Source organism: Castor canadensis, chromosome 4 (assembly GCF_047511655.1).
Source record: "Castor canadensis chromosome 4, mCasCan1.hap1v2, whole genome shotgun sequence".
Lineage (NCBI taxonomy): Eukaryota > Metazoa > Chordata > Mammalia > Rodentia > Castoridae > Castor > Castor canadensis.
The window spans coordinates 88978683-89001267 of NC_133389.1; the positions used below are offsets into that span (position 1 = coordinate 88978683).

The window sequence follows — 22585 nt, forward strand, 5'->3', positions numbered from 1 at the left end:
TGGAAAGCTGTACTTTGCTGACCTCTGTTCTATTCTATCAAAATCCTATCACCTTTAAAATCTAACCCTTGTGCTCAATCTTTCTTCTGCCACTATTAGAGAGAAACCACAGTTTGGAGCATGTACTTTTGGACAAATATCAAAAAGAGTCTCTCAGGGTTCCATATGTGTCTACTCAAAGGCTATTCTATCAAAAGCCTTGAATGGTTTTACAGGATTTGCAGAACCTTCACTCCATATTTTTAAATGCTTTTTTACTGAACTGTCTCTGCAAAAAGCCTGCTGTTCAGAGCAGATCCAAATCCTGCAGGTGACTTGGAATCCACAGGAATGGAGAACAGGGGCTACAGGGGACAAAGGGAAAGAGAGGCAAAATTAGAGCCACTACCTGAAGGCTGTTCCCAGCACAGCAGGAAGCAAACCTGTTGAGTAAAACTAGCATTTAGACTCCTTACAGTGCTGTTCTATTTAAAACCAAACTCTACAGGAAAACCTGAGCAGATCCTGCCTCGGGGTTTTGTGACAGTGCACCTGTCTTATCCCTCTACGACTTCCTGTTCTGGTTCTTTCTTCAGTGTCTCCAGTGTGAACCAGATGCCACCTCATTTTGGTAAGAAGTCTCTACAACTAAGGCTTTGGAATGCCCTGGTTCCAGTAACAACCTGGCTTAGCCATGCTGAGTCCAGACAGTTGAGCTTCACTGTTTCCCTCCCTCCTGCTCTCCCCAAGAAAGGGTCCTTTAATGCACAGCATGAAAGTGGATGTGGTAACTTTCTCCTCCCCTGGGCTTATCATAATTGTCTAGATTAAGCCCAGGAATTTTATAATTGTCTAATTCTTCTTAAAAGCATCACTCTTAACAGAAGAAAAAATTAATGAGTTTGTTTCTTTTAGAAAACATTATTTTCAAATGAATTTATGTTGCCAAAGAGATAATCTGGGAGTTGAAATAGCCAAGGTATTAGGTTGCATGGAGAAGGAAAGGAAGGTCATCATTCAGTTCTTTCTTTTCTTTTCCCTTGTTTTTTGCACAGCTGGGGTTTGTACTCAGGGCTTCATGCTTGCTAGGCAGGTGCTCTACTGCTTGAGCCACACCTCCAGCCCTTTTTGCTTTGGTTATTTTGGAAATAGAGTCTTTTTTTGCCCAGGCTGGCCTGAACTATAATCCTCCTATTTTATGACAACCATGTACAACCACATCCAGATCTCTTCTGTTGAGATGAGGGTCTGATAAATTTTTTGGTCTGCACAGGCCTGGAACTTTGATCTTCCTGATCTTAGCCCCCTGTAGCTTGGGCTGACAGGTGAATGCAACTGTACTCAGCTATTGGTTGAAATGGAGTCTCATGAACTTTATTGCCTGGACTGGCCTCAAATTGTGATCTTCCTGATCTCAGCCTCCCAAGCAGCTAGTATTACAGATATGAGATACTTGGCTACACTCCACCATTTGAACCATGTTCTTAACCCTTTTTACTTTAGTTATCTTAAGAATTTTTTTTTCTTCAGTACTGCACTTTGAACTCAGGGCCTCATACTTGCTGGTCAGGTGCTTTACCACCTGAGCCATGCTCCAGCCTTTGCTTCAGTTATTTTTCAAATAGGATCTCACATTTTTCCCTGGACTGTGATCCTCCTACTTACAATTCCTAGGTAGCTGGGGTGATAGACACAGGCCACTGTACCTAGACCTGTCAAAATAGCAGGTCCCATTCATAGTTGCTACCAAGCCCAGTGGGCAATGGCACGGGTCACAGGTAAGCAATGGAAGTTTCAGTAATGAATGGAAATTAGGAACAGTTTTATCAGTGAAAACAGCCTGGGAAGAGTTACTGACAGTGTTGGAATATAAAGAAATACTAGGCTGAATGTCGGAAGAACAGGGTCTTCCCTTAACTTCTCCCATCAAGTTCTGGGGCTTCTAGAAGTCTTGATTCTCTTCTTTATGGGCTCTTGTTTCTTCATCTAAAAGGGGAGTTGAGGAAACTGAAGCAGAGCGTGTCCACATTTCATTTTACTTCTGAACTAATTCCTTACCCAGAGGAAAGAACAGGAACTCTAGACCAGAGGGCTGGACTTCTCCTTGGGCTACTTTTTTGAATAATGCATTTGTCTGTTGTCGCTGAGTCTCAGTTTACTTTTTTAAAAAAGGCCAGAAAACTGTATGTAACGAAGTAAACTGTGAGGATTAAGATGAAAGTGTTTAAAAAAGTACCTCTGTGCCGGCCAATAGTTTGTAAGAATTCTGTGACTTGAGGTTTGTTTTATTATTTTTAATGAAAAAAAAATAACTGTTGGGGGATAAGTGATAGAGAGGCCTGGAGAGGGAAGTGAGTCAGAAGAATCTTGTACCAAAAAGTAGGAAGTGCTCTGAAATGAGACAAAGGGCCATGGTGGGGCATGTAGAAAGTTCATAGGAGCCAATCTCCAATGCACAAAGCTAGAACAAATTGAATGACAAAATAAATAATGGTAGTATTGAATTATAACCCATAGAATAAAGTGAATACCCATGAGGACAGGAGACAGCTCTTCCTTACTGGAGAATTCCAATTATTAAATGAAGAAGGAATGAGGGAAACAAAAATTAAGACTGGAACCCCACAGTAAGAATTGATACCAAAATTAGCAGACAAAGTTTGAGTCGAAACAGGATATTTGTGTAGTTTCAAATTATCTATGCCAAGTTACTTATTAATTGCAAAAGGAAACCCAGTAACTTTACAGTGGAGAAACCCAGCACACACCACCCGAATTAAGCACACCACGTTAACATCACCAGTAGTAAGACATTTTGACAGCATGCACCTCTTTATACACTTCACAGAGGGCACAGCACTTCTGAGTGTTCTTGTCAAAACTGCAAAACCGCAATCTGATCATAACAGAGCATCAGACAAACCCAACCTGAGGGACAGTATACAAAAACCTGACTAGCTCTTCAAAAGTGTCAAGATCATAAAACACAAGGGAAGAAGGCGGAGCTGTTGAGATCAGAAAAGAGGAAGGAGACAAGGCATTGAAATGCAACATGGGATCCTGGAACAGAAAAAGGAAAAGTTGGGGGAACCATAATGGAAAGCATGTTTGCATTAATAATTAAAACACTTTTCTTCATTTTGATCACTAAACTATTGTTGGGCAAGTTGTTGACATTAGAAGAAGCCCTGTGAGAGACAGGTTTATAGAAACTGTACTATTTTTGCAGCTTTTCCATAAGTTTCAAAATTATCCAAATGAAGGGTTGTTTTTTTTTTTAAGTCATTGATATGGACGAAGGAGAAGTCTAAATGTTCTATGTTAGATACACCTACCAAATGCCTCAATGAAACATGCTTCACCATTGCTCATGCAGGTGACTAACAGAGTGTGTAGGTGACAGACATGGCCCTAAACCTCCATGCTATTTAACTACCTAACTCGTACCTCAAAGAGCTTGGGAGCTCCTGAAATGACTATTTTTCAGTACGAGTTTGAGGGAAGATTACTGGGGAAATGTTTCTCCCCAAGTCTCCACATTTCCTTCCACGTGAAGGAACTCAGTCAATGTAACTCCTGGCCTTCCTCTTCATTCCTTTTTTTCCAATAGAGTGATGATATATCTGAGTAAATGTGGGAAGAAGACACTGGACATACACATTCAGTTGGGTACTAACTCCTCTTGGGAGTTAGTGACTCATAGCAAACAGTTATTCTTGTCTGCACCTCCGGGCAGCAAACTATCCTTATCAGGCCTTGTCTGTGACTAGGCAAACCAGCTAATTTGGGGATGCTAATTTGAAGACCATCTGACTCTCACCGGAAAGCTAATTCCTCCAGCTTAGTCTTTCTCACTAGCAACAGTGATATCTATGGCCTCATCTACTTTGTTCCTTGTTTTATTTCTCAATTTGTTCAAACCTAAGTGAGAAAAAAAAAGGCTGATAACTAGTGAACACTCATTAGACCCCAGTAGGTTCCATTTGTCCCAGTTTTCACATTGTTCTAGGAATTATTATTATTATTATTATTATTGTTGCAGTGCCGGGGGGTGGTAGGGTGGGGAATGGAGCCCAGGACCTTACATGCTAGGCAAGTGCTTTACCACTTTGCTACATCCCAAGCCCTAGGAAATAATTCCACAACCATGATTTTATGGTAGTTGAGAAGCACTGATTAAACTAATCTTCTACTCCAACTAGCCATTGGATGTGGAGAACCATAAACGACCATTTACTACTGTTTTTGCTAGGTGTGCTGAGCATCCCTCACTTGTATTGGAATTGAAAAAGGATCTGTAGCCACCATCAAAAGATGTAACTTTGGGGCTTCTACAGAGTTTGGGGCTACAATTCTATCACAACCTACTTGCTACAAGCATGCTTTTAAAAGTTACCTTCTAGTTTTCTCACTTTCACCTCTGCCCCAAAGGTCAATTAAAAGAGAGGCACAAAAGCCCACATTCTTTTCCTTTTATGGAACATGATACATTCATCTATTTCCAGTACTTGACTTTGCCTCTGCTCTATCTGCTGGTATGAAGATGGGAAATTTCTAAACAAAGCCTTACATAGTCCATTACTTTTCACTCCATCTACAATTTGGTTTTGAAGTCCAGCTTCAACAGGAAATGGCTACTTGTGTGAATGCCTGTCTGGGAGTGAGTGAGACCAATCTTTCTCTACTTGAAAAATAACCAACACTTACTGCACCACAGTTACGATTACATCACAATAAATATTCTATGCAGGACCAGAAACAGCTTCTCAAAGAAAAAGCTTGGGAACAGGTAATTGGAATGAACTCTGTGCGTTTTCACCAAGCTCTGAAAGAAATGGCAAGAAAAAAGATCTTCGATCTGTTCCCGAGTATTTTTTTTCTCTTTAAGGAACACCATGTGAGAAATTTTGATATTGTCTGCATTCTAATGGAAACAATGCAGGAAGAGGAGGCTTATCTACACTTGTGCCTCACTTCTGCCATGATGGGCACTTGTTATTGGACAGAAAGAGAGAAGATTGGGAAGGTTGCTTTCCTCTGGACAATTTTGTGTGCTGGCTCTTAAGTACTTTTTCCTTTGCTTTGGATGTGAATAACTGAAAGGCCAAAGAAGCAACATCTATTTAAATTGCACTTGGTCAGAGAAACCAAACAAGAATGCTAACAACCCATTTTAGAAAGGCTGAAGAGGGAAAAAAACCCAAGCTCTGCATAGCATATCTGTGCTGATACTGGTCCAAAGGCCCATCTTTGCCTAGCAGGTGGAACCAGAAATAGAGAATGACACTAAAGGGGTGCAATGACCTCTAAGAGTAAAAAAGGTATGCTTTTTAACCAATAGCCACCACCACAACAAAATAGAAAGGAAATAAGATACTCCAACAACACATTCCTTTTTGTAACAGGGGTAAGTATGAATTCATTATACAAAAGACTTTCATTACCTTTTTCAAAAGTTTTTTTTTTTTAATCTCTGAGTTTAATTTTCAAGGCTGTTAACCACGGATGCCAACTTAATTATAGCAAGCAAACAACCAACTCATAATGTATGATGCCAATGGTTCATTTTGCTCTGGTCTCACGTTCAATTTGGATTTCTCTTCTCATTTCTAACTTTGTGAGCTACGAAAGTGCTATAGAGTCACTTGCTTTTGCTCTTTTGGTGTCTTTGTTCTCTGATTTGCCAGGAGGGACTGAGGAACAGGTATTTATGACTTATTATCTCAGTATTAACAGTACCCTTCAGTGATTTATGAAACTGTACTCCTGCATTTTTATGCCCTTCTGATTATTGTTCTCAAATGGTAATAGTAGTGCCCAAAGATTTGTAAGCAGTTTCTTGCATCCAAAATCACTGAAATGAAGGAAAAAATGAGAGTCCTTGGTAGCATAATGGCTCCAGGAACAATGAACCAAAAACATCTAAGCATTTAACACAAAGCAACCTAATATTTGTCACCATGAACATAGCATTCTCTTCTGCAGATAATATCCTCAAACTATAATATGCTAATTTTCAGGATATCACTTGTGAGTGTATATTTCTTTCCTTTCCAAGATATGACAATGGTCTGGATAGAGGTTATGCAGGTTATCTTCCGGTTATGCAGGTCAGTGTCCAGCGTAGACAAAACAGCAGGTGATATCCAGTAGAGGATCATCCCTGTCCTTTCCCCAAGGTTCCCTGGAAGTTCTGTGCTTAAATTTTCCCATCTCAAGCATAGATTTTTTCAGAAGGACCTGACAGTTGACCACCCAATCTCTATCTTTATGAGTGGACATAAGACAACAGTGATAAGAGCCATGAATAATTCTTTGGAGAGACTTTGGAAGAGCTTTTGTTTTCTTGTTAAAAGGCAAAGGAGAACACTAGAGCACCTTATGCTATGTCTTCCCTTTAACTAGAATGGAGTGGTTCCCTTGTGTCCAGGAGGCAGCAAGCCTGAAGATAAAATATTAACATTTAGAGAAATAAGCAGGAAAATGGAGGAAGCCTGTGTTTTTGATGTTCTCACTGGGCTATGGGAGTAACCAAAAGACCACCTGCGTGTGAATCATCTCCTTAGGTAAATAATCAATGTCTTCATGGTTTAAGTCCCTGTTAAAACATCCTTAGGTGATAGAGGAAGTGAGGTCTAGGGTGGAAGCAAGAAGAGAAGGAAATGTGGCACAGCTACAGCTGGTTGATTATTTATGAATAACAGCTTAGTGAACAAAATGCCTCTTGATGTCTAGGAGCTTCTATAGCCAGAGCTGCTTGGGGCTCCAGTTGAGAAGGGCACTCAGGTGTCCATATTATGGCAATGACATTGATGATATTTGATAAAAGGGGCAAGAATTCAAGCAATTACTAGAGTTCTTACAGTCTGGTGAAACGGAATAAGGACACAACAGATAGTAGGAGGGTAAAAACATTGTTTTTTTATTTCCTGTGTGATATAATTTGCTCAAACTAAATGGTTTAGAAGTACATCTCCCAGCTGAAAGTATGAATTGCATGTGACTTGTGGAATATATCTCTGTGAATTTTCAATTTGTATTTCTTGTACGGGAGAGGACTGAGGTAGAGGTCTGGAGAGGGCAGTATGAATATATAGGAGATTTTCTTCCCAATACGGTTCATGACCAAGGCTAATCTCAGGATAAAGAGTTCCAGGTGAGTGATAACATTACCTGGTGGTGATCTGGTCCATGTCTCCTCTCCCCATCCCACAACTATCAAGCAAAGCCAAGTCAATTTTGAAAGCAAGTCAACAAACTAGAAATCCTGGGGCAGGGGGGGCATGGGTAGAAGAGATGGTCCAGGGATGGGGGAGGGTGGATTACATTTCAAACTGATTCCTGAAATAACAACTGTTAATAACAGGCATCAGTCAGCTATTCCTAATTTAACTGAAAAGCAAAAAAATATATTAAATTTATCTTTAATTTTCTTCTTTTGTTAAAAATTTAAGCTTTGTTTCTGGTATAATATTTTTAAAATGCTGATAAATCTTTCATTTTAGCTTGAAACTATTTCTTTAAGCTGCTAAAATATTTACTGGGTGTATATATACCAGTAAGTGTTTGTATATGAGGAGGCAGGGAGAAAGGAAGAGAGGGAGCAAGGGGAAAGAGGAAAAGACAGAGAGAGTGAGAGGAAGAGAGAAAGGTGGGTAACAGTGTTCTTTCAGGCACCCATGTGCAGAAATGAAAACCATGACTGGAGCTGTAGTTCAATTCAATTAGGTAAATCTACCTTAAAACCCTGAAAAGATTTAGAATTTGGTGTTAGAACTGCTGGCTGGAGAACACTGAACAAAGATAAAATTGTCAGAACATCCTGTTAGGCTTGGCATCATCTCCAGCAAGTGCTAGAAATGCTTCCTACTGGGAGCGGGAAGCAGGGCCCCTGGCTGGCTTTCACACAGACTCACACTTTACAGGGGCTGGTTTGGTTTCTTCATCTTAACCCATTCTTATGCAAAATGGCTGCTTCACATTGGCTTTATCTTTCTTTCCCTTCCAATAGCTGAGACAGGCTGAGTAGGAAGCTGTCTGGCCTTTCAGAGGAAGTTAGCTAACTCATGGCTCCCCTGGTGTGGCTGCAACCCAATAAGTCCCTTTCTCTCTGAAGACAGCAAACTCTTGAAAGAAGCTGCTTGCTTGCTTTGTGTCTGAGTTCTGAGTTCCCTTCCCACTCAGTTTGGAGGTCTTCACTGGGTGGAAAACCAATCATCCTGCTTAGCTTCTTGCTATTTCTGAACAGGTTTTCTCAAGTTACCAGAGACCCAAGTGGTTTGTTAGATTTTGCATAAGCAATAAAAGAGTGCATAAACCCCATTGCCCAGGATGACTTAATACACCTGCTCTTTGATGAAGCCTCCATGGCGGGCACCATCAATTGCTCTGCACATTTCTATTTATCCTGTGTGTGGCACACTCGGACCATGGCGGGCTGAGAGCCCTGTGTCTGGCGTTACCTCTGGCATTGTCTTTAGTCGTTCCACCAGGCTTGCGAACAAGTACAAGAAATAGAAAAACATAAAAAGCTATTGTCCATGTCCAGTGAGAAATGAAATGCACTGGACCAAGTATCACAACTTCCTTAAAATAATACAACACTTTATCACTTTTGCATGTGGATCAGGCTCCTGGTTTGCAAAGTCATAAACCCTGGGAAATCAATGGCTTGAGCTATTGCTGTTTTATTCTATTTTAACACATCCTTTAAAAAAAAAAAGCAATTATTACAAACTCTCAATAGCTCCACCTTATCTAAAGCACTTAATTCAGTCCATCTCTTGCTTTGCTTTTCAGTATTGAAGGCAATCAAAAGATTGGAAACAATTTATTAATAAGAGAAATGCCCTACAGCTCTGGCCTATGAAAACAGTTGCTGAATCACAATGCAGCCACAGCCCGAAGTTTACCTTGTGTAGAAAGAATTAATGGCATATATAATAATTCTTTGGTTTATTCACAGGCAGATTCATCCTGGATTTGACAAAAGCTCCTAAGTTATAGATGTGGTCTCTTGTGGAGTGTCCAGGGGACAAAATGCATTGTTCTCAATAGTAATATCACCCCCTTTCTCCTGAAATAGTCATTTCTACAATAGATACTACAAGTGGGAAGAATCCAGCTCACTCTTCAAGAAGGAAATAACAATGAAGAAAGAGTATTTCCCACATTTAAGGTGTAAGTAGTTTTGCCTGTACAAGGGCTGTGATCAATGATTTGGCTTGGGAGAGGAAGGCTAGATGTAAGCAGGAACTCAGAATTCATTGGAGACCATCATAATCTACTCTCTTTAGCCAAAATTGTTCTCTAGGACATCTCCCAACCTGCTCTACCTCAAGCCTCAAGGGATCAAGACACTCAAAGCCTTCGGGAAAGAACACTGCTGTCTGAATTGCAGTGAACTCACCTATAAAATGAGAGCATTGGACCACATGGGCTCAATTAAGAACCTTCTTGTCTTAGAAGGGTCTGATTCTTGAGGGCAGCAGTCTACAGGTGAAGGTACACAAGGGGCTGGGCAGCTTTGATGGCTCCTAACAGCTTCAGGAATTGAGTGTAGCCCATCCAAGTGCCTGAGGATTACTGAGTTAAACCCAAACTAATCTAAGATCTCTTCAAGGGAAAACAGATTACCAATTTAGTGGACACACAGCCTAGTGCTCAGCACAAAGCAAAGGTTTGAGGAACATGAATTCCTTTATCCTCAGCTCACTGGATTGACTTGCTCTTGGTGCAAGTTGTTATTTCAACTTAACAAATTGTGTAATTAGCCAATGGAGTTCTAATGGTTCACCACCATATCCCAACCTGTCTCAGCCCACCCTCCTGTATCACTTAAAAGCTGTCAAACCAGAGGTACCTCTTCAAATACCTGCACTAATAAAAGCAAAGATTCATCTCAAAGAAGAAATGGCATGGATGAGCTATGAGAACATTATTTTAAGCAAAAGAAGCCAGTCACAGAAGTCCACATATTACAGGATTTCAATTATATAAAATGTCCCAAATAGGCAAATCCATATAAAGACAAAGCAGATTAATGGTTTCGAGGGGCTGGGAAGAGAGGAAAATAGGGAGATATTGATAACAGGTATATAGGTTCTTTCTTTCTTTTTTTTTTTTTTTTTTTAGTGGAACGAAATGTTCTGGAATTAGATGGTGGCTATAGGTAAGAATATACTAAAAGTACAGAACTGAATATTTTTAAAGAGTGAATTTTATGGTACATGAATTATGTCTTAATAAAATTGTTCTTTAAAAAGCACAAAAGCCTAACATTGGAGAAGGGCACAACAGTGACTGGAAAAACCCTGGACAAGAAAAAGGAGTTGAATTTCAGTCTCATTGGTAGTGTGGTCTTGGACAAATGGCCAAACCTGTCCAGGTCTAAGATTCCTGGATATCAAGTGGAGTGATCATCTCCCTGTGAGCCTTCCAGACTAATTCTAAGGACCCCATTGTAAGGAATTAAAAGCTGAATTCAGGCATTCTCTTGCTCTGAGAAATGAGGAAATGGCATGCAAGGTAACTTGTGCCTTCCAAGGTAGGCATGAGTAGGGCATGAAGTAAATCCTGTGAGTATCCAGGCAGGTTTCTGCTTTTAAGACTGATTACTTTATGAAGATTATAATGACTAAATTTTTCATTCTCCCACCTCATGGCATAAGAAAACAGGCAACCAACCTGTCTCTACTTTTTTCCAGGGGAAACTTAGACAAGAAGTAACCTCAAAGTTTCCAAACATAGAAAGCCTAGAATGTGGGTGCTCTCTTCCCTAATGGAGCTAAGTATCCTTTCCATTCTGGGAGATAAAACAAAGGTTGGGGTGTTGCATCCTTCTGCCAGGTGTGCTCAGAAACTTTTGCCCAGTTTTGGCATTAGAAGCTAAGTCAGTCAATGATTCTGAAAGAAAGGAAAGGAGAAAAGAAGTGGGGCAGGGAGTAGGAGTAGGGGAGAGGAGGGACAGAAAGAAGGGAGAGTAGAGAACAAGTGGGAGCACACACACTCCATTCAGGCTTTTTGGTTTCAGGAATATGTAAGGAAAGCGATTTCCTTCTCAAAGTTCAAAGGAAGCTGTATGCTTTGTTTTCATACTTCGTTTCATTTCCACTTGGGGAAAAAACCCAGCTTTGAAGCCTTTCTGTTTAAACTCATTAGGAAAACCATCAATGACGGAAGCTTTCATGAAATCATAGTGGGAGGAATTAGTGTTATGGGAGAGCCAGATCAATCTTCAAATGTTTCATCTATGCTGATGGGAGGTCAGCCCTGGCTGCTTGTTCAGCTGGAAAGTAACATAAACAAATGCTTCACTTACTGGAGAGTCCAAGAGATTAAGGGCCGGTGATATCCCCCTCACACACTTCCTCAGAAGCCAGCTCTGCCTGCCACATTAAAGAGATGGATGCTTCAGGAGAACTATGTGAGCAAGCTAATATGCAAAATGTCATGCCTGGAAGAGAAAGGTGTTCTTTCCCAGTCCCAGAAGGAAAGGAAGTAGTGATATCAATATCAGAGGCACAGAATCTCTTACTATGTAATTCATAACTTTATTGAAGTTGACATGAAAACCTTTTTAGCAAGGCAGGTGTTGGACATTGGAATCGTTTTTGTTTTAAACATCTTTAATCTGAAGAAGTTTCCTTTGCCAAAGTTAAAACTATGGTAATTTAAAAAATTTTTATTTTTCAGTCTATTCATAGAGCATATCCTGTAATTCATCTGATTCAAAATGGGTTTGCAGGTAAGGAAGTAGGGCTTGCAAGTGGGATGTCTAAAAGGGAGAGAACAAAGAGGACTGGTAAGAGGAGGGATGATACGGGGTGGGTGAGGGATACCAGAAGATGAACAGATTTTATGGGTACACCTAACAAAACCATTATGGAAAAAATTATGTTAGAAAATGTCTTTGTGCTTACAACACAGCATGGATTAAGTAATCTGTGATCCCAACATGTGAAAGGAGAACTTAGTATTTTCATTATTTTTACAAGAATTACATATGTGGTATTTACTGCAGTGCTATTCATGACAGCCAAGCCTTGGAAAGAGCCCAGATATCTCACACTGATGAATAGATTAAGAAAATGTGATATAATGAATGGAGTTTTATTTAAACATAAAGAAGAATGAAATTGTCTTGTTTGAAGGTAAATGGATAGAACTGAAGAACATCATATTAATCGAAGTGAGCCAAAAGTCAAAAGTCATGTTTTCCCTCATATGTGGAAGCTATGCCTATAAGTTAAATGTATATATAAATACATATATAACCATATTATATATATATATGCATATGTGCATATATACATACACACATACGTATACATATAATGAAAGTGATAACAAGATTGTATTAGTGGGTCTGTCTGAGGGGACTACAGGAGGCTGGAGAGGAAGACAAAATGTTAGAGAATGAAAAATATTGAAACAACTCATGTATATATAAATATAATCTAATGTAATATATAAATATATATCATGTATATATAAATATAATCACTGTGTAAGCTGTTGAATATCAGTGATAAAGAGTAAGCAATGGGAGGATCAAATTGATTAAAGCATGATATATATACATATATCTGCCTGAAGTACCAAGGTGAAATCCCCTTAGATTATCAATATACACTTTAAAAAAAATGAAGGACACGAGGGTAAAACAGGTCTCTTTCAGGGCTGGGTACCAGTGGCAAGGGGGCGGTGGACATAAGCAAAGGGTGGATGAGTGTGAATATAGTGGATGTATTTTATATTCATATATGAAAATTGAAGAATGAAACCTGTTGAAATTGTTCTAAGGGGGGGAAGGAGGGAAGAGGGAGAATGATGGAGGGGAGTAAATCTAAGATACATTGCAAGCACATATGTAAATATCACAATGTATCCCCCTGTACAACTATTATATGCCAATAAAAAAGAATAACATATGTGGTTATATGCAAATATACACAGGCAAAAGTTGAAAAATATATAAACACACACATACACATGCCATTTTATGTGTGCTCTTGAGTGCATGCACACATCTTAAATAAAGGAATCCAGGATAAAGACACTGTGACACAAGATTAGCACAACCAAGTCTCTTTCCTGCAATGCCCACACCTAGGATAAACTAGAGCCTCTGATTTTAAATCTTGTTAAAACTAAACATGGCTAGACTTGAGAAAACATTGGCCGTCATTACCTTTCTATTTCTTTCTACTAAGAGTGGGTGACTGATTGTTGAATGGACATCTGGTCCTCTCTTACTGTCCCTTATTTGGCTCATGACAAAATGAACCCATCCAAAACCAGGAGCCATCCTTGCTGGACTTAATGAGCAACTAACTAATCCAAAAAGAAAATAGCCATTACTTATCCAGCCATAATGGAGATGCAACACGGCATGGAAATCAGTAGCTCTCGTATTGCAAAACAGACAAATAGATTAATGCATGTTGCAAAGGGTGGGTGAGGAGATCGATTAGGTTACTGATTCAGACCGTGAACTTTCTCTCAATATACTGCATTTAACTTTTAAATAAGGTTTAGGAGAACCTGTAACATTTTGCTCACTGACAGAGCTATATTTTACTAAGGACAGAAATTGGCTAGTCTATAAAAATTAAATTATGCCCCTTTCACTGTATCTAGTCAAGAGGAAAAACTCTAATTACAAGATTGCACTGTCAAACAAATGCAAATTCACATTCTTTATACCCTGGTTTAAAAATTCATACTGGAAGAGGGGAGAGGCTTCTATTCTGAAATGAAAATCAATATTTGAAATATTTTGTGGGACTCAATGATAACCAAGAGCAAAAGAAAGAGGGCTGGTAAGTAGACACTAATCCATTAATTGCAGAGCCGGTGAGAATAAGTTCCTAGTTGCAAACATTTAAATATCAATTGGTAAGGACAATGAAAGAAGCTGAATCAAACCGTCCCTCCCTAACAGCCCATGTGTTTTTATCCCAGAAATGATCAAGGGGAAAAAGAGCAATGGAAAATAATCTCAGTACCTTTTAGAAACGCCACTCTGGGAGATAGGTAAAGGTTAATTTTAAATGTACTTCCCAATTGAAAATTAAATTTATCTGCCTCAAAAATCATAAAAGCTGAGTTTTCAGACTTAATCCAGAAAGGACTAACTAAAGGCCTGGGCATATTGCATCGCTGGTAGTTTTGAGAGAGAGAAAACGCCTTTCGTTACTGCTTAATGTCAGGCTGGCTTAGTTCATTAAAATTTCTTAGTCCATTTAAAACCTTGGTTTTTCTAGAGCTATAAAAAAATGCCAGTCCATGGTAGCACTCAAACTTTAAGAATCCAGTTGGTTGTTTTTCATATTCTTTCAACAACCACATTGTGCCCTGTCTACTCAGCCTGTCAGGTGAACCTGATGGACACAAAAAATTGTCTCAGTTGTTAGAACTTTGCCTGAATTATCTTTTCAGTCAAACTCAGTGGTATGCTTTAGTCTGTAAGAGGCTGGCAGATGGCATCATAGGTTTCACATGTCTCTTAATAATAGCTGGCTGCTGGATTTGGACCAGACATCTAACTTTTCCCAACCTTATTTTGTTCTGTAACACAGAAAGGTTTGTCCAGATCAACATTTCCCAACTTGGAGCATACCAGAATCACTTGAGAAGCTTATAAAAGTCTCATGGCCACAGATGTATGAAATAAGTTTCTTCAAGGTGTGCCCAGGCATATAGAGCTCAGCAAAACTCCAGGAAGATGACACTATGTAAACTTAAATAAGAGTCAGTGAGGCCCTTACAACTTGAATGCACTAAGATTCTCAGTATAGCATATGTTATTAATCAATTCTAACTTTAATCCCTTATGGTATTATTTAATAAGCATTACTTTCTCCAGAGTGAAGCTGACCATGCAGTAGAATTAAATGCTGACTGGTTGTGGCATGGGGAAGCAGTCTTCCAAAAAGGACTACCAGATTTCACGAGACACTGTAGGTAAAATGCTAAGGAAAGAGCCAGAAGGATAGGGCACATAACAGAATTTAGCTCTTAGAGCTGCAATGACTATACTACATTGTTGTCATTTAGTATTTAAGTTTGGTCTCCATTCTTATTGGCAAGAAATTAAACTGACTGTTCTCTAACAATTACATGACATACACAAGGAAGTGTGCAGGAAGGAATTATCAGCCCTAGACATTGCTCTCTGGTGCAGAAACAAATGCATTTGGCGGGTTTCTACTGAATTTAGAACCACAATTCTTTGCACATGACTAGATCTGGTGCCCTTTCCCATACTGGTTTTCCTTTGTGTTTATCAACTTCTCCTACTTTTAGAACTTTAAGACTGGACTGCTTCTACTTCATTCTCTCCACTTTTTGGTTTATGGCCTGTGGAGAGAGGATCCTGGTTTTGGAGATGAGGTGGCCAACTTGACTATGAAAAAAAGAAACCTTGGCCAGACACTTACAGACTGTCATGTTGAAGTCTCCTGTGGGCGAAAGGACTTATGCCTGCTCTGCCTTTTTATAGGCTGGCTTGCAGGGGAGAACGAAGCAAGGTGAAAACCAGCACTTTGAAAATGGAATGGTGTGATATTCAGCTTAGATACACACATAGGGAAGAAGAAATGCTTCTCAGAAAAAGTACCTCTTCTGACTTGAATTCAGTTCACATCCTTTTCTCAACTGCATCCCAAGGTTATAAAATGTAACACCCAAGTAAGCAGTGGCCTTGAGGATTCTGAAGTTCTTAATGTGCCCACAGTACAGCTAATCTTGTCTGGCTCTAAACTACTGTGTGGAAGACAGCCTTTAATACTTAAAGGGCAGGAAATGTTTTGCTCGGGTAAAATGAAGGAATGAAACACAAGTACAAAGAAATCACTTGTCAAAGCTATCTGTATCAATTTTAGCTAAAAAAATTACCACAAACTTTTGTTTTTTTCTGCTTTCTTAACAGCTCTAATCCCACATGTCAAAACAATGCTTGCTACTTTTCATGGACTTATTCTTGAAAACAATTACATCTCATACTTCCCAGAAGAGTGTTTTTGGTAGAAAGAATTACACCTTGGCCAATAATGACCTATGAAGAACAGCCTATAAAACCCCACACAATACTCATAGCACAGAGATAAGCAAGCATATGTGCTCCTCAAATAACATTTTTCAGTCTCTTCTTCAGAGGAAACTGCTTTCCCAAGGTGCTGCCTTTAAAACTAGCACTTTTATACTGGTTTGCCAGTGAGTTTAGGACATCACGTAACAGTTGTAATCACCTCACAGGGCTCGGTGGGCTGCTCAGTGAACTACAGGATCAGGGCTTTGACTCATTCAATGTCATTCATCACTCTGTGCTATTTCCCATCTTTTCAATGGACTTTAAATGGCAAAGTCTCTATTTATGAATTTGACCTTGGAATTAAGCAACAACTTTACACAGTCTCAAAGTTCCAGTTACATTTTGGGGGACTTTGACTTCTGTGCAGACTATTGGGAAGGATGGTGCTTGGGAGTCCTACCTCCAAAAAGACTCTTAACTAGAGTTGGGTTGGCTCCCACCAAACCCCCTTCTTCCCTTGCTTAGTGCAAGGGGTGTCTGTCAGCCAGCAGGTAGCTAAACTGGTTGAGCCAAGAGAACAACATTCCTTTGAAAGATCTTGGCAATTTGTGCCTGGAATTTGATGCATTAGTTCTAAAATTAAATAAAGATGCTATAGTGTTCTTCAAAGAAATATGGTGTGGCTCTATGACAAAACACATTTTTCAAGCTCTGACCTCTGGGAACTTCAGCCAGCACCATATTTCAGGCTGACATTGCTCACAGGCTGCTGTCTAGTTGCCCAAGCCGGGGCTGGTTATTCATATATTTTCCACCCTCTGATCGGCTGCTAGCACAAGGAGGGGAGGGAGTAAGTAAAAAAAAAGAAGAGAGCCACTGATTTAAATGTACTTCTCCTCCCAAGTCCCTTGGGTAGAAGCCCTGGTAATTAACTCTAATGAGATTAAAGTAATTTAGAACCCTTCATTTTCCCAGCACTGTTAAAAGTAAATCTGTGATAACTAACCAGTGTGTGTGTGTGTGTGTGTGTGTGTGTGTGTGTGTGTGCGCATTAAATCAGAGTCAGCCCCTTTTCCTGTAATTTAATGGCTCCTCCCTCTCAACACCCAGACCTGACCTGAAAGGTGGAAGAGGAGAGTTGCTGGGTTCTTACCCGCACTTTGCTCCATCACTTCTTTCTGACACATATCTTGAACATTCACCGTGCAATTCACGATGAACTCAGGGGAGGAGCAGTCGTTGTTCAGCTGGAATTCTTCACACTGGTAGCACTGAATTTGCAGCGCAAAACCTGTGGAACAGATGTACTCGGGTTCAGGTCTGTCCCTCACAGAGCCCACTTATCTCCCGCCCCAGAGAGTCGCGCGGCTCCTGGCCTCTGGGATGCTCCAGGATCTGTGCTACTAGGTCTCTAGAAAGGCTGGATGTGGCTGAAGCCGGCAGGGGGCGGCGCGGGTACCAAGGGTCCTGCAGGATAAAGGCGAATACTGCCAGACCCCTAGATTCCTGCTCTAGACACAAAGAACCCATCCGACACCACCCTGGGCCTTTTCCCACGAAGTTGAAAGGACGAGGGTGGGGTACAAACCCAAGAGCTAAGTAGCTTTAGAGACAAGCTTCAGCTCCTGTCTACGCCAAAGGATTTGCTTAATTGCTAATTGGTTACAAATTACTTAATTACTATTTTGGCACCATTCATGATTGCATTCGCAGACGCCTTTTTGGTTTTACTTAATTTTTGAAGCCAGCGTTCGTGTACTGTAGCCCCGAGGCTTCCTGCGCGACCACCAGGGAATCCGTGAGGAGGTTCCTGGAGCCAAGTGCTACTGCTTGGCAGGCGGCCTTTCCCCCTGACTATTCTCACCACAGCTGGGGTGGCTGCGGCGGGTAGGAGGGGCTTGTGTGTGTGTGTGTGTGTGTGTGTGTGTGTGTGTGTGTGTGTGCGTGTGTGTGTGTGTGTGTGTGTGTTTGGTGTGTGGCGTTGTGCACGCGCGCTCCCCGGGCCGCGACACCGCAGCTCTTTCTCCCCGGGCCCGGGCCGGGCTTTTTAAGGCAATCATGGGCTAGGGTCCGCGGTCCGAGTCCCAGCTCTGCAGAGCTCCATCCCGAGCGGGGAGAAGAGCGAGGCAGACATTAGCACCTTTCATCGCTCCAGATCTGGGAGCTTCTGTCTAGACCCAGTCGCCGGCCCTGCTGTGTCCCCTTCAAGCTCCACACGGATCGCACTCTGAGCGCAGCAACGCAGCCCAGGCGCCGCCCGGCAGCAGGCGCCCGCCGCTCACCTGTCGGCGGCGCCACTCCCACGGGTTGCCAGAGACGCTTGATAAGTTGGCGCGGTTCAGGGGCCGTTGTCCCCTCTCCTTCGCCCAGACCCCTGCACGACTCAGACCCTTTCTCTCTCCAACCTCTGCCCCAGTTTCTCCCAACTGTGTATGTACCCTGAGCAGCTGCAGCCGGGAGTCGCGCAAATCCGCTGCTCCCAGCACTCCTGCGGCGCGGGACTTGGAGACTTTCCCAGTCTGGCGCCTTTGGGCACCAGTCGCGGTCGCCAAACTCCCGCGGGGCAGAGCCTGTGACAGCGCCCGCCGCGAGGTGGGCGCACCGGGGGCGAAGGGTAGATGGCCTGTGAGCGGCTGCTGACCTCTTTATCTTCTTACCTGGAAGCAAGAACAATCCGCAAAAAGTTGTCGTGATGCCGAGGACCCACATCCTCCCCGAGCCGCGGATCCCGGAGCGGACAGGCGCATCAGAAGCGGCGACAGCAGCGGAGGCTGCCCGGGCCGCAGCGACTGTGGCTGCCGAGGCTGCTGGGGCCCGTGCTGCTGCCGCCCAGGCGACGGCCGCCACCGAGAGGAGCCGCAGGTGTCGCCCGCACCGCCCGCATCGCCCGCTCCGGGGCTAGTAGCTGAGGATTCCCGCTCCTCTCTCTGGTCCCCCCGGCCGAGCGCGGCGTCTCCGGAGTTGGTGAGGCTGAAGAACTACTGGTGATCCCGAGCACCCAAAAAAGTCTCGCCTCTTTTCCCGCCCCCCACCACTCCAGGCACCACGTGACAGCTGCCGAGTTGGGGGTGGGGGTGGCGGGCGGGGAAGGCTGGGACTGTCTCTACGTCCCCACCCCCTCACTGCTGCCCTTTTCTCCCGCCTCCGCACGTTCCTGGGGAAGAGATGAGTAGTGTAGTTTTCAGAGATTGGGAGGCTGGAGGTGGGGGGAGCGGCGAGGAGGGCGCAGCAGGTGCCGCTGGGACCTGCTCAGCGCGGACTCCGGGACCTGTGAGATGATGTCAAGAAAACAGTGCTGGACTAGGCCTTTGCGCGCTGGGGCTCGCTCTCATGTCCTGTGTTCTCTCCAAGTGACAATCAATACCCCAGCGACTGGGTTGGCCCACCCAGCTGGAGTTCTTGTGCTACCCGCCGCAGGAAGACGGGGGACCAGGGGGTGGGGGAACCTGCTCCCAGGCACCTAGCAAAGTTGCAAACCCGCAGCGTCCCTGGGGTTGCCGGTGCAACCGTACCCCTCTTTCTACCAATAAATCCATTACCGGTAGTTACCACCTTCCGCAGAATGGGTGGGAGTGTGGTGGGGATCCTGCCCTGACTGGGGAGCTTGCTGGGGCTGCCTTCTCGTCGCTTGGATTGCGAGCATCGCTGGAGGGTGCGTTGACACTGCCCTGGTCGCCTAGACCAGCAGAAGCCGCCCAGGATACAACCCTTATGCGCCCATTGGAAAGCAATACTCTCCTCCATACCCTCCCTCCAAAAGGTCGGACACCTTCATTCTGCGAGCCAAAGCCACGAGTTATTAGTATATACTCTGTAAGGCGCCATCCCTGCCCAAGACTTGGCCGCCGGCCGCACCCCCTTTCCTGCACCCTTATTTTTCTTCTTTCTGTCAGTTTAAAGTGACCCACCTTGGTATTCCCCAGACGCCATGGCGCTATTTTCGCCTTTCTCGCAGAGCTTTGCAGCAGGTGGTGGTGCCGAGTCCGCTTGCCTGGCTGGAGCTGCTTGGTGCCCCAGCCCCCAAACCAGCCCGTTCCCACCCCTTTGTCCCAGATCTCCAGGGAGCATCCATTTCAGTGGAAATGGCCTCCTAAGCTTTGCTCCTCTTCTTCAGCTGTCTCGCGGGAGAAACTCTCGGACTGGGGCGCAGATCATTTACTACCCCATCCTGCCAGTAGAGCAGATCTGGAAGTGAGCGTTAATGACTTTCTTGTAATTCCTATAAAGAGAACGTTTCATACCTGCCTGGGGCTCCTTCTCTCCCTTTGCCCCCCCTTTTCCTCTCATTTCTAGTTGGTTAACCCCTTGGGGGAGAATGAAATGCTTTGACCATTACTCGCTTGTCTGCAGACTCTGATCTTATAATTGACTGAATTACTATCACGGGAGCAAAAGGGCCAATGTAGTTATTCCTTCGGGGGAATTCATCCTTGGAGCATGAGTGAGTCACGATTGAAATAACAGACTGGGCCAAAGGGTCCTTGGACAAGTTCTTTTCAGCTTTCAGAGGGAGCAACCGTGATAGCATTTTTATTCAGAAATGAAACAAAAGGACTTTGGAAAGTCCAAAAGACAAGGACACTTTACATAATTTTCATTTACGATAACAAAATTCAAATATGACGAATTGCACAAATGAACAAATAACACTGATCGTACAATACTCTTTACAGAAGCAAGTGTGTGCTAAAGTAACCATATAGATCCTAAAAATAGTTCTAATTTACAAGCTTCTGTACAAAAGCAATTATAAATAGTTCACATCTAGAAAAAATACATGTAACCTTTAAAATAGAATTTATCCTTACATATGAACAGTCTTTGTAGAGAAAAAAGGATATTAAAAAGTAAGTAATTTTTGTAGCACCAGCCATTTTATTTTTTAAAAAGTGAACATGGCAAATAGGAATTTACTTTCATTTCTAGAGTACCCAGAGTTTAATAAAAAGAGCAGGAAGATAAAAATCAACAAATAATACTCAGAATCATAGAGAAGTACTAAGGAGAAGAGGATGTAAGGAAAATGTTTTTTGGGGGGAATGCTTTTGGAAACAGGATTAGTTTGTTTCTGGAGTCAGTGTCACACTTCCAACCAGTGCCTACACTTCATTTTTCAGTAAAAGGAGAATTACACTTATTGCTATAACTCAAATCTCTGGCAACAATTTCAAAATTGTACTACAATTAAAATTCCTATCAAGATGAGATTGTGAGATGATTACCGTGATCCCTGTTTTAGGTTACAGAGTGCACCCACAAGTAATTCGAAGACTGAGACAGTGAACTTCACAAAATCTTAAGTGGAATTTTAAAAAATATATTATCAACTTCTAACACTTCGTACATCATTTCAAGAGCATGGGACCAATTCACTTATTGCAATATATTTTCCCTACAAATATAATTTCTCTTCCAAAAAATTTACAACTTCTGTACAAGTATTTTTAAAAAGTGCAAAATTAAGAATTCTGTATCGTGTTTACTTTTAATCCTCTTGAAACATAACACATGAAGTCAATCTTTATTGCCCTGTTAGAGAAATAGCTCTGGTGGGTTGCCTGCTGTGAACTTGTCAGGTATTGCAAATTTATGTTCATCTTCTCTACATCCCCATCCCCGCTATTCCCAGGTCCCACAAAGGTGGGAAATAAAGTCCTTTATACACCATTTGAACCTTGACTTGCACAAGAAGAGAAGCTATCATATAAAGAATCACTCAAAGATTCCAAATTGTCCACCCCAGGCCTATCTGAGCTACTCAAAGATGCTTCTTCATTTTTTTCTTTTTCTTCTTTTTGTCCTTCAGTCTTGTTCAGAGAGTTTTCTTTTTCTAATAAAATCACAGTATTGCTGTTAAATTGATTGAATGACTCCAGGGAAATTTTAGATAATCTATTCTCAGGATCTTCTTTTGTTTCTTCAACTTGTTTCAATTTCTGCAATAAAAAGAAGAAAATATTAGAAACATATTTCTTTGGAAAATCAAGTTATCCTATCCAATATTCAATTACTATCTAAAAATAAAGTGTAGTGTAAAGGGATAGAAAGAACCTACAAGTCCCTAACAATCTTCCAGTATAATTAAATGTAATAATAAAGCTAATTTTAGGGATAAATCAAGACTTTAATCATTTTACTGAGATAACTAGGTCCCAATTTGCAAACCAGTTAAGTGTTATTTAATTTCATTTTAAAGGGATCCATTTGAAATTTCTTCAGGTAAAGTGCTTTATTTTTCTTAATCAATGTTTCAAGCTCTGTTTTCTTGCTAAGTATTAGTTGTACTTTTTGCGAATATGGATAAGGATTGAGTTTCAGCCAGAAGTTATAGTAATTTGCAAGAAAGACATAAAAATCCCTTCCTTAAATTGTTGTAAAATATAAGTGCACATTAAACTTGTCAGAAGCATCATCGTGTTTGCATGTTGTTGCTTTATGAGATTTAAGATATTTGAAAGTGATCTCCAGGTCTTTTGTTGTAGAATACACAAGGCCCAAGGGCCTAAAAATCACAGTAACCAGTCTGCAGTTTAGAAATCCCTCCTTTCCAGGAGGTTCTAGCAATACCAG

The 22585-nt window shown here is 41.8% G+C and overlaps 2 protein-coding genes across 19 annotated transcripts in view; both read right to left on the reverse strand.

The window, feature by feature from the left end:
- Positions 1-20412, reverse strand: part of Lypd1 (LY6/PLAUR domain containing 1) — a 36031-nt gene extending 15619 nt beyond the window's left edge. The window contains exons 1-3 of one of the 3 annotated variants that reach the window (XM_020183900.2): positions 18839-19028; positions 18673-18711; positions 17169-17306 (exon numbers count right to left, since the gene is read on the reverse strand). In XM_020183900.2, the coding sequence (XP_020039489.1) occupies positions 17169-17306; positions 18673-18711; positions 18839-18899 (238 nt within the window). In that variant the 5' untranslated portion in view covers positions 18900-19028. Of the gene's footprint in view, positions 1-17168; positions 17307-18672; positions 19029-19923 lie in introns of those variants that run through there. The other 2 variants (XM_074070608.1, XM_074070609.1) reach the window with 2 other exon arrangements.
- Positions 20413-20492: 80 nt separating this feature from the next.
- The window catches only part of Nckap5 (NCK associated protein 5), a 927122-nt gene continuing 925029 nt past the window's right edge, over positions 20493-22585 (reverse strand). For 8 of the 16 annotated variants that reach the window (XM_074070593.1, XM_074070600.1, XM_074070595.1 and 5 more), the window contains one exon: positions 20496-21951. In XM_074070593.1, the coding sequence (XP_073926694.1) occupies positions 21673-21951 (279 nt within the window). In that variant the 3' untranslated portion in view covers positions 20496-21672. Of the gene's footprint in view, positions 21952-22585 lie in introns of all 16 variants that reach the window. The other 8 variants (XM_074070604.1, XM_074070603.1, XM_074070605.1 and 5 more) reach the window with 3 other exon arrangements.